Consider the following 11,628-nt stretch of genomic DNA (forward strand, 5'->3'; position numbering starts at 1 on the left):
CCCACACAAACTCTCTTGTGCCCACTAGGTTCCCTGACCCACTTGATTTTATCTTATTTAGGTTCTTCTAAATCCAGTGAGAAACTAGCATCCTTCCAAGCAAAGATCCAGCTTTATGTACATTTTGGATCCCATCTGTACCTAGGGATATATTAGGAAAATAGGAATATTAGTATCTGCAACCCAATTCTTGGAAATATATCTAGCCTCCCAGAAAAAAAAGAGATAAGAACCAGGCTGAAATCAAGTAGAGATCCAGTTGAGATCAACCTAAGGGGTTAGAAGGGGAACTGAGAACAAAATCAGTAGTTTATGTTTTGACTCTGGATGTTCTATAACTGGCAACAATAATCAGGGCCTCTATTTTTTTTTTGTGAGAATCTGTAAGAAACACCCAAAATACCAAACGTTTCTACTGGACTCTTTTGGGAGGGCTCTAGAAGAGACCTTCTCTTCTCACATTCTCTCTTTTATATTGAAGTATTGGGTTCTGCTACAATGGCAGTGTGCTAACCTGTTCTATCAAACATTGCATTTCCTCAGATGATGAATTCAGATAGAGCCAAAACTGGATAAGGACATCACATTGTCTTATGTTCATTTTCTGATACTTTCCCCTCTCTTTATGACATCCTTCTCTCTCTCCAAAACATTAAATGTTATTGAAGGGTCACATCTGACTTACCAGTAATCTGAACTAATTGCTCAGAGAGGACCTTGTGGAATCAGCTGAAGACCACATGCTGGCCAAGGTTCACAAATTGACCATCTCTGTTCTACAAGAAAGATAGTTGATTTTATTCTGCAATGACTTCTGCTTAGAATTACTTTTCCTTAGAATATCAAAAGCTTCCTCATACTTAATCTATAGCAGGGGTGTCAAACTCAATTTCATTGAGGGCCATCAGCATTGCGGTTGCCCTCGGGGGTGTGTGGCCAGGGTGGGTACGGCCTACTGGGTGGGCATGGCCAGCTCTACATTGTTCGCGTCAAGGGTGCCTGTGTGGGCCTGGGCAGGAGGGGACAGATCTGAGGGTCTCTGGCAGAAGGGGGTGGGACCAGGGCAAGCATCAAGGCATGGTCCATTTCTTCATTCCTCACAAAGAGTGATACCTCCCCAGCATGCACCCAAGGGGTTGGGCCGACAAGCAGGGGCTGGTTCCTTGCTGTTTCTAGACAGCCTTGTGGAGCTAAGACTGAATGCATTTCACATAGATGGCCACCATAAAATTGTACATTGGCTCCCAGCCGGCCTGGGCTGGGAGCCTGGGCTGGGAGCCAATAAGTATACGTGCTATTGCTATTGCTAAACGTCTGGCTGACTATGCAACCAACCCTAATTTATTAAATTTATATACTGCCCAACTCCCAGGGACCTTTATAATTGTGAAGTCAGCAAAGGTCGTGGCCTACTCTCCAGATCCTTCAGCTAATATATTTTGCTCCCTGTCAACTTATTGACTATCAATATTTATTAACAATCCATCCAGATGAAAAAGTAAGATCATCTCTTCCCTTGATACACTGCAGTAACATTTTCACAGCAACATATCACAATCATCAATAGTAGAGGTACCATGACAACCCCAGAGGGCTTCTTTCTTGTGGCCCTATCACACCCAACAGACATTTCTTTATAATTATGAGCAGCCATTTTATGAAAAATTGCAGCAAACATGAGAGCTGGTGAAAGTTTGTGCCCTATTGAAGCATTTTGCAAGATGCTGTGCTGTTTGTGAGATTCCATTCAGTGATTGTTGTGAAATCTTAGAAGATGAGACACAATGGCTGTTAGCTTCAGGTGGGTATGAGAAGTAATAAAAATATAAGATGGGAAGAGGAGGAGGAGAAGAGAGGACAGGACAGGACAGGACAGGAGGCAACCAAAGGGATGTGAAAGGGAAGAAAAGCAGAGAAAGAAAACAACAACAGTCCAACATGGAGGGGAGAGAGGGCTTCCAAGTTATTTTGATAGGCCTGATTTCTGCAACAGCTATTTTGTTGACAGGCATTTGGACAGAGGAGAACATGTCCTCCATTTTGTCCTCAGGTCCTAAGTCCAGCTGGTATAGCTTTAAAATCCAATATTATATTGTCTGGGTTTTGGAATGTGACTGTTTTCACAACAGTAGTCATTCAAACTTTCCTGTATATTGTACACTGTCTGCTTTTTTCTTTTCCTCATCCATCAACAACCCGGCAGCCTAGATTTACATTGTCTAATTTATTTCCAGCAATTGGCTTCAATCCAGCCCCTTCAAATCTCTCATCTACTGTATAAATCTAGCATAACTGTAGAGCTCATGGCACCTCATGGTTTCCATGGGGAAATTTGAAAAGATTTTTGTCATCAATTCTATATTATAGCACATGTTCTTGAAAATAAAGATTGGTTGGAAAAATAATGTGATTCAAAAACCGGTCTTCATGATTCTAGAAAAAATAATTCCATAGACCTAATTACATTTTTTACTGTTTCCACCATAATTTTATTGTGGATGACAAGAAAGTTAAACAGTTGGTGCCTGCTCCTTTTTCTCCATTTGTCCTTCTTTCCAATTGTCCATGTTCTCCTTTGTCTGCTTAGATTGTCTGTTCAGATATCTGGTAAGCCTAATTTTCTGGGGATATCCAGGACACACTTTTAAAATTTCATATTTTCCCATGGATATCTAGGCCTACCATCCATGCTATTGTCTATGGAGATTTTGTCAGTGTTGTCCCAAAGGTGCTTTTTCAAAAGGCAACTGAACTTCCTTTGTTTTTGCTTGAAGAACTGAAAAAGCTTCTTGGATGAGAAGCAAAATGTCTTCAAGCAAAAACAAAGGAAGTTCAGTTGCCTTTTGAAAAAGCATCTTTGTGACATCCATGCATTTGGGTTTGGTCACTAAACTGAGCAGCAACTATATAGTCAACACTTAACATCCTGGAGACAATGTGACTTGTGCATACATCCAAAATTGTGCTGGAATATCTGGCCTTACATAGAAAATATGTGATTGTTCATCTAGGCTTATAGCTGTAAAGTATGGAACTGACCTTTGAATCATCTTCTCTGTTGTTTGTTTTTTAACTGACATTGTTTGTAGCTCCTCCAGCACTGCAGAATGTTGCAGGTTAGCAGATAATAACATTCCAGTTTAGCAGCTTGTTATATCTCACTAAGACAGTTTAATGAGCCCAAATCCCAGATACTGCATAAATACAACATGTTTTTTTTTTCCTAATCAAGCCTATTCAGTCAAGCCTTTCTCTGGTGCAGGGGCTTCAAAACAGCTTGTGACTAAAGGTAGTTCAAAAGAATTGAACTTTCCAGAGTGAAGGATGGTTTCCTGAAGTTGTTACTGCTTTCCTAACTGCGCAAAGGTTCTAAGGTTTGGGTAGCACTTTTTGATAATTTCATGTAAGAGGTTTATGGTGGGTAACTTAAATGTTCACAGCATCTTTCTCAGCACCAGGAGATGGGAGGTCCACTGTGCTCAAAGGACATCAGATTTAGATGTTTTTCTGCAGCAAAATGCCTGCCTTAAGATTTTCCTTTCCTCTCAGCTAGGAAAGTATATTTTCTGTAATCATATTTCACAGGAGAAATATTGTTATTCAAGGGCGCATCTCAGCTCATCTTCCTTTAATTTTCATTGGTTAAACCGCAGAGTGCCTTATTTTGTGGATATTAAATATAATCAAGTAAAACTAGGATGCCTATAAAATGGAGCAAGCAAGGCAGGCACAAGGCTAAATCTATTTTATTTTTCTAACGCACCACAAGCTATGTCACCTGTAGCCTGTGGAAATAGCATAAGCCTGAAAATAAAAATGTTGCAACCCCGAATTTGTTCCAAATACCAAATGAGAACAGAACAAACTGACAGTCAAATGTAGCATTTAAGGTGAGGGATTCTGCTATTGCTGTTCTTAAACAACTCCCATAAATCACACAGAAATCTACAGCAGGTCAGTTCTCTCTCTCTCTCTCTCTCTCTCTCTCTCTCTCTCTCTCTCTCTCTCTCTCTCTCTCTCTCTCTCTCTCTCTCTCTCTCTCTCTCTCTCTCTCTCTCTCTCCATCATTCATTTTTGCCACACCTGGACTAGGACTTAATGATAATTGGGATTGCAAATCTGTGCCAGGATTGTACCATTGCAGATTGCAAATAAGCATTTACAAGAATGAATGTTCTTGCACCCCAAGGCATTTTGCAGCCAATTGTGGTCACCATATCACAAAAAAGATGTTGAGAATTTGGGGAAAAAATCAGAGAAGAGCTACTAAGACGATCAAAAGCCTGGAGACTAAAACATATGAAAAATGGCTATGGAACTTGGGTTTGGCTAGTCTAAAGAAAAGAAGAAATAGGGGAGACATGATAGCAGTGTTCCAGTATCTGAGGGGGTCAGGTTGTTCACCAAAGCACCAGAGGGAAGGACAAGAAACAATGGTTGGAAATTGATCAAAGAGAGAAGCAACCTGGAATTGAGAAACTTCCTGACAGTGAGGACAATCAGTCAGTGGAACAGCTTACCCCCAGAGATCATGGATGCTCAATCACTGGAGATTTTCAAGAGCAGACTGGACATTCACCTGTCTGAGATGGTATAGGTTCTCCTGCTTAAGCAGGGGGCTGGATTAGAAGACCTCCAAGGTCCCTTCCAGCTCTATTCTATTCTATCTGTTCCTAACCAGGATGATGCTGAAATGAAGAAACACATGCATCACAAGGCAAGCTCTGCCTTTTCGTATTGCCACATTAAGCAATAGAAGCTGAGTTTGCATCCCAACATTGCAATGCATGTTTAATCACTTGTCCTCCCTTAGTCTCCCCCCCCCCATGCCTTTCATTACATGCACAGCAAACAGCAGCAGATAATAGGTAGGGCTAGGGGCTGACTCTTTCAGGGATATCTAGTTTCTGTGTGGCCTGGAAACCAAGCTCAGTGAGGAGTGATTTAAGAGCCACATTTGGCAAGCTTGGAGTAGGAGTCATTAATAGGAGATATGTATGTGTGTTTAGATCAATGAAAGTCAGCAAGAGGAAAATGTTTTAAGATTCCACATCCCGACCCTGTTGCTGTACTCAAGTTCAGAACTCACTAGTTTTTAAAAAGGAAAATAAAATGGGAATATTGGAATATTTAGTAATGGATCCTTCCACATTACATCACTACAGATAAATAGTTATTGGTTGTACCAAGAGAAATGAATACAAGACTCTTCTCTTTCTCCTTATCGGACAGAAATGGAGATAAATACAGGAAGATTAAAAAGCAAAGACAATGTTGTCTGGACCCCATGTGAATTCCTGAATCCTGAGAAGTAATTATGTAACTTGTATAAATTGTTTGGCTTAGTTCTGAAAGTGGAAAGTCATAATTCAAGGGAAAGCTTAAAGGGAAAATGTAGCTGGAGAATTGATTCATATTTATTTGCTCTTGTCACCTTGCATAATGTAACTGAGTGAATAGTGGTCCTGTAAGGAATCCCTTTCTGCATCTTTCTTGCAGAAGCTGGATTAGCAGGATACTCTGCAGGACCATGGCTTCAAGTAGCAAATTCTAATTATTATTCTCCTGTTCGTTATAGCTGCTTTCTCTGCAGAGGAATAACAAATGTTCCCAGCAACTTCTGATACCTGGATTATGCGGCTTGTTGAAATGTTGAAATCCAACATCTACAGGGCCTCAAATTTTCAATAAGCAATATCATGAATGTAAGAAAGACCTATTTCATTCTAGAAATGATTAGCACACTACTCTTACATCCTCAAACACCTCCTGTAGTTAAAAACAATTCATCTTCTCCACAGAATTCGGCATTTTTAATGGAAGACTATAGAGATGGAGACAAAATTGGGGGGGGGGTTTGCAGAGAAATCATCAAAGTCCCCCCCCCCCCCACGAAACAAAACATTTTTTTCAGGGAATAATGAGACATAAACAGGGAAATCTGGCCAATTTTACATGAGAGAGGGCAGATATCCTTCAGCATAATACAGTAACTATACCAGGGGTAGGCAACCTTGGCTCTTTTATGACTCATGGACTTCAACTCCCAGAATTCCTGAGCCACCATGGCTCAGCTTGGAAACCTCTACCTTTCCCCTCAGCATAGCTGGCTCAGGAATTCTGGGAGTTGAAGTCTACAAGTCATAAAAGGGCCAAGTTTGAAGACCCCTGACCTACATTGACAGCATAAGCAAAGAAGCCAAACCCAAGAATGGAAATAATATCAACGAACTACTCTTTGCAGATGATCAGGCATTGACGGATAAGAAACTGCAACAAGATCTTATGGCCATAAACCAAGAATGCCACCATTCTTTCCCAATGGCCTGGTTCCAATCATTCTGAAGGATGACTCTCTCTCACTATGGATGTTAGCAATGAATGAGAAACTAAAATGTTCTGATCTTACCATAGACTTGCTCATACCATCTGGTCCTGATGGGGTGAAAAGGACAGTCTTCAAAGGTTGAATGAGATGGAATGTGAGATTGAAATTAGGACCCTGTCCTGGAGCAGCAGAGCTCTGACAGCAAAAGCTACATGGTGACCTGCAAGCTGTTCATACAGGTTAACCATCCTTAGGTTAAGGAGGGAGCTTTTTAGAGCTAGGCACCAGGTGCTTCCATCAGCTTCCCCCCAGGATAGATTCACAAGACCCAAGAATAGGAGACACCTGTCTTTACAGCTCTGGATATAATCCAGAAATCATTCCCCATGTACTGCTTTATTACAATGGACAGATGTTCATTTTTGGGCTACAGCTTGGTTACCAGGAACATAGGAGCCAAATTTTGTGTGGGAACACAGCTCTCCTGGCACAAATATGAACATCTCTAAATTTGGACTTCAAATTAATTTCATTAATTTCATCTTTTGGTTGTATTGATTCCAATTTATTTTGACATGCTAGTCTTTGAACACAAGAATAAAAGTTGATTTGATTTGTTTGCAATTTGAAGAGGTTCAAGAAAGAAATGAGTGTATCTGCTTCCATGAGGAGGTATGTGTTCATTTTAAATGTCCTGAATAAGAAACAAGATTATAATTCAGATTTCTGAAGTGAGCTCTTTTGTAACCTTTTGTTTGAAAGCATTTGGAAAATATAATCAGTCAAAAGTGCTATGACCCTGCCATAAATTGCAGGAAGATAGAATTTCGTGTTTTGTCACAGTATACGCATCTTGAATAACAACAAATCAAAGCTTTTGCTGATTGGAATCCAGAGTTGATTTATACCCCTGGGAGTTTTGCCATTCATTTGAATCTCATCTTAGCCATGTGGTCACTTCTGCTGGATATAATAGTACATGGAAAGATAACTAAAATATTTATGGGAAGTTTCAATACTTTCATAAATACTGAAGTGCACAGTTTAAATTAGAAATCTTCTGTTATCTTTCAAACCAAGAAAGCACCCGGTTCACTGGACGTATTAGACAGGATACACCACATAGCAATTACTGTGATTGAACTTCCATCCCTTGCTGCTTCCTTCTCCAGAGAATTCTGCATATTGTATAATTTATGTGGTTACCATAACGGTAAGTGGAGCTGGCAGCATGACAGTATTATAAGATCTCAACCAGGTATCCTTTTTTTTCTGGTTGAGGGAAAAAAAAGCGGGGGGCTTATTTCTTTGGTTAATTGTCTAATTTTAAATAGCTAGAATCAGGTCTTCTGCAAAATGTCCCCTTAATTTGTGCCAGGGTTCAATCCTAGTGACCTCCTAAGTACAACAGTTTGACACTAGGATAGGAAGACAACACAAATGCTTCCTTGTGCACCTCTTCCAGGCAGCTAAGCACTTTTCTTTTAGGTACTCCCTTTTGAATGACTTTAATTTTAAAAATAAAAAATATTTTTTTTTATTTTGTTTTAGCTTCACTTAATTAGTTAATAAAAATGATATTGCAGTGTGAGCAGGCAAGCGTTGTGACATTGCGCACGTAAGAAAGAGGCAAAGCTCACAGCACAACACTACTTTTGACAGTTTGACGAAAGTGGCATGCTCCCAAGCCCATGAATGTCTGGTGGTATCGTAGAAGACATCTGCGTAACAATGCAGTGAAGTCTCCATCACTGGCTGATCCTTTCCAATCTGAAATTAAAAATGTATCCAGAGCTTTCTTACGGAGTCAACCAATCAGCTCCTTGGTGGACTCTTTCAGGTATTTTCTACTTTCAACCATTCCAAGTTTCTGGGTTCTTCTGGGGTTGAGAGGTTTTTAAAAAAATATTATTATTATTATTCTTTCCAGAAACAATCCATCAGGAATGAATAAAGGGCATCTTGCACTTAATCTGTGTGAGCAAGGTTATTCTTTTATAAACGGTAGAGGCAAAGAATACTGTTTAGATCAAAACAGAGATTTGTAGTTTCCGGCTTTGTGGCTTCTAACAGGTCACACTGATCAATTTAAATTTGCTTTCCTTTCCCCCACTGGCTGCATCCAACTCAAGACCCAGGGTGGAAGTTCGAAGGGAATGGGGAGATAACGGTCCTTGATTGGACTTAAATGTAATTTGCCTTTTCTATGCCACTATTCCTTCTCATTTATCCCTTATTTTTTTGCTCTTGTTATTCTTCTGCTTCCTTTGCTGTTATATTTCTGTGATAATTTCCTCTTCCGTGCACAAGATATACCTGAGATTGTCCTCCATGCTTATGTGCACACCACATAGCAATTACCTCTCACCTTTTTCGTTCGGCTCAGCCCCTCCCTAGCATTGTCTGGCACGGGATGAGGAGGATTGTATTCAGGATACCTGGAGAGCACCAAAGTGGGGAAGGCTATTTTAGATCATGGCTTTCCATTAACGTAACAGCTCAGTTTTTATTGTGGCATATGTTTTATTTCAACGCCTCCCTCTTTGAGGCCAGTACACAATCTATGTTCTTCCCTTTGCAAAATGAGAAGATGAAAAGGGAAGGCAGCTATGTTTTTTTCCTACTCTTAAAAAAAAATGTACCAGTTTTTAACTAGTCTCATTAAAATACGGTTATAGAATAATTGGATGCTATGCCACAGGAATGAATCATGTATTTTTATTTAAAAACAAAATAAAGGAAGGATTAGAAAACGAAGCTGTGGGAGGTAATCTCGGACTGCAAGAAAGCAAAGGAGACGGAGTTTTTGTTAAGTATTTCTAACTTGGGATGTCATTTTCTTTCATGAAGTTACCCTGTTTATAAGTTTGAATGTATAAGAAAGGATATTCAGTGCTTTCCTATGCTTCTGTTTCTTATTCCACAAAAGGAAAGAAGACAGAAGCTTAGAAAAAAAACACAGCTGTTTGGCTTGATTCAAATCGCTGGTTCAGCTAAGGAGACAAAGTCTGATTCAATTAATGCTTTGCTATCATTGGTTTGCTGTCTAAATAAATGCATTCGTAGAATTGCTATTCTTTATCTTCCATTAGGAATAATTGCATAATATTCCTAAATGGATCATCTCCACAACTGAAACCTTATCATCCCGCACATCTTTCCTCTTGAATCCATACCTCATAAAGATCACGAAGAAGAGGCAGAATCTGAACCTTAACTTTTGTTGTTGTGGCTGTAAAGCAAAACACAGGTTCCATTGTAACTCGGGGACCATCTGTTCTCTCCGTTTCTTTATCGCTTTTAACACTTTTCTCCCCATTCCTCATTCTCGGGACTTGATTTGCTGGACAGTATGCAATTCCACGTGCTCTCTCCATCTTTCCAATGCTGGTCACGGCTTCCCTGAATTTCAGTAGAAAACTGTGGCAGGAGACCTGGGTGAAAAGACTCAGGCAGTTTTTAATTAAAATGACACGATTTCTAAAGCTACGAGCCCAATGGTCAAACACACTGGGTTGTTGTTTTTTTTTAAACTGTGGACAATCTGTGCAAGAAGTGATAGGAACAAAAAACAAGAAGGAGACTACCGTTTTAAAAAGGAGACTTTACAGCAGAAATAGATGAATCGAAACGGTCATTCACACATCAGCACAGGAGTTTCTGTTATATAGACAATCGAGCCCAAAGTGACACCACGCACCCAAAGCACCAAAATCAACCCCTCACATTGGACGTGTCCATCCCTCCCCCTCAATTCAAATCTGGAAGGAAAGTATCTTAAAAGAGAGCAAAAGTGTTTTGTTTTTTTTTACAATTAAACTTTAAGATCAATTTCTCCCTCTCTCCTCCCCCTTCCCCTGAAAACAAAGCGTCAAAACTGGAAATGTTTTAGCTGGTGACATTTACAGCGTTATATACAGAACACCGAATGACATTCAAGAGCTTCGCCATCTCTGTCCCATCACTTTACTCCACCGCGGGACCCCCGCTGTCCCCACTGCAGGTGGAGGTCGGAGCTCTTCCCCACCTGTCCGGAAGGTCGAGGGAAGTCCTGTAAACCCCTTCCCCGCGCCCAGTCCCAAGTCGTCGCAGTTAGCTTCGGATAGAGTCCCGCTACTACTCATACACCGGTCCCGTCGAGGAAACAGGGTCGCTTGTCCTCGTCTGCCCGGAATTGCTTCCACGGTCGGCATCGCCTTCCGGGAACGGCAGCCGCAGGAGCAGCACAAGGTCCTCTATCCGAGTCCCGTCCGCGGCTGGAGAGGCCAAGCGGGCTCGTGGGCGGCGCCGCGGTCAGTAGGGCCCCACCGCCACCGCCTCCACCTCCTTGGACGGCCTCCGCTCCTTCACCAGGAAGTTGATCATGCCTTCGGACTTGATGAGCAGGTTGCAGCCGAGGAAGAAGATGCCGAAGACGACGGTGAGCGACAGGACGCACATGACGGCGATCTGCACCACCCGCATGATGTAGAGGCTCCGCTCGTCGGGCGCCGTCACCACGAAGCCGTCGTCGGTCACCACGGACTTGGGCGTGAAGGACTGGAGCGCCCACTCCAGCGAGTCAGTGCCGTTGGCCAGCAGCAGCCCCAGCACCTCCGTCTGGTTGCCCAGCGTGGAGTTCATGGCCCCGGCGGCAGGGAGACGGGGCTGCGGGCACCGGCGACGGAGCGAGAGAGCGGCGCAGCTTCCTCGGAAATTTGCCCGTCGCCCAGCGAACCTCATGCGGCAGCTGCGGCGGGGGCCCCAGGAGGACGGCAACCTGTGGCGCGCAACGGCCGACGGCTGAGATCCCGGGCAGGCGTGCGTGCGCTCCTTTGCCCGGATCCTGTCGAGGATTCCCGCTTCTCCGCCAGAAGAGGGGCTGCTGCCAGGAAGGGAGCCCGGCCCGAGTCCAGAAGCTGCCCCCGCCGCTGAGCCGTCAAGCAAAAAAGTGAAAGGACCAGCAACTGAGCGCAGCGCCGACAGGCAGCCAGGAGGAAGAGAAGCCGCCAGCCCCTCCGAGCGGCTCTTTTGATACAACAGCAGACGGGCGGGTACAAACAGTCCCGGACTCCCACCCCGCCCCCCCTCCCGGCAGCGTGGCCTGGAAAAGGACCGGCAGCCACACACGCGCCGCTTCGCTCCGCCTCGCCACCGGGGGCGCCGGGCGGGGCAGGAGGAGGAGGAGGAGGGGGGGGAAAGAGAGAGAGAGAGAGAGAGAGAGAGACAGACTGTCAAGTCTCGGAGCTTACTGGCTGAGTTTCATCTCGGATTTTTTGGGGGGGGTTGTTTTGAAAGGGAAGCAAAATGAAAATGTTTTG

General features: G+C 42.9%; 1 protein-coding gene across 1 annotated transcript; it reads right to left on the minus strand.

The window, feature by feature from the left end:
• Positions 1–10,621: 10,621 nt before the first annotated feature.
• Positions 10,622–10,951, minus strand: RPRM (reprimo, TP53 dependent G2 arrest mediator homolog). Its single transcript, XM_015816563.2, has one exon. It carries the CDS (start codon positions 10,949–10,951, stop codon positions 10,622–10,624), a length of 330 nt encoding a protein of 109 aa, XP_015672049.2.
• Positions 10,952–11,628: the final 677 nt, after the last annotated feature.

The sequence above is a fragment of the Protobothrops mucrosquamatus genome, unplaced genomic scaffold, assembly GCF_001527695.2.
Source record: "Protobothrops mucrosquamatus isolate PMUCROS unplaced genomic scaffold, P.Mucros_1.0 scaffold465, whole genome shotgun sequence".
Classification (NCBI taxonomy): Eukaryota; Metazoa; Chordata; class Lepidosauria; order Squamata; family Viperidae; genus Protobothrops; species Protobothrops mucrosquamatus.

What these genes read in the sequence shown, in the direction of transcription:
- RPRM (XM_015816563.2), bottom strand. Translation starts at nt 10,951, where the DNA reads ATGAACTCCACGCTGGGCAACCAGACGGAGGTGCTGGGGCTGCTGCTG.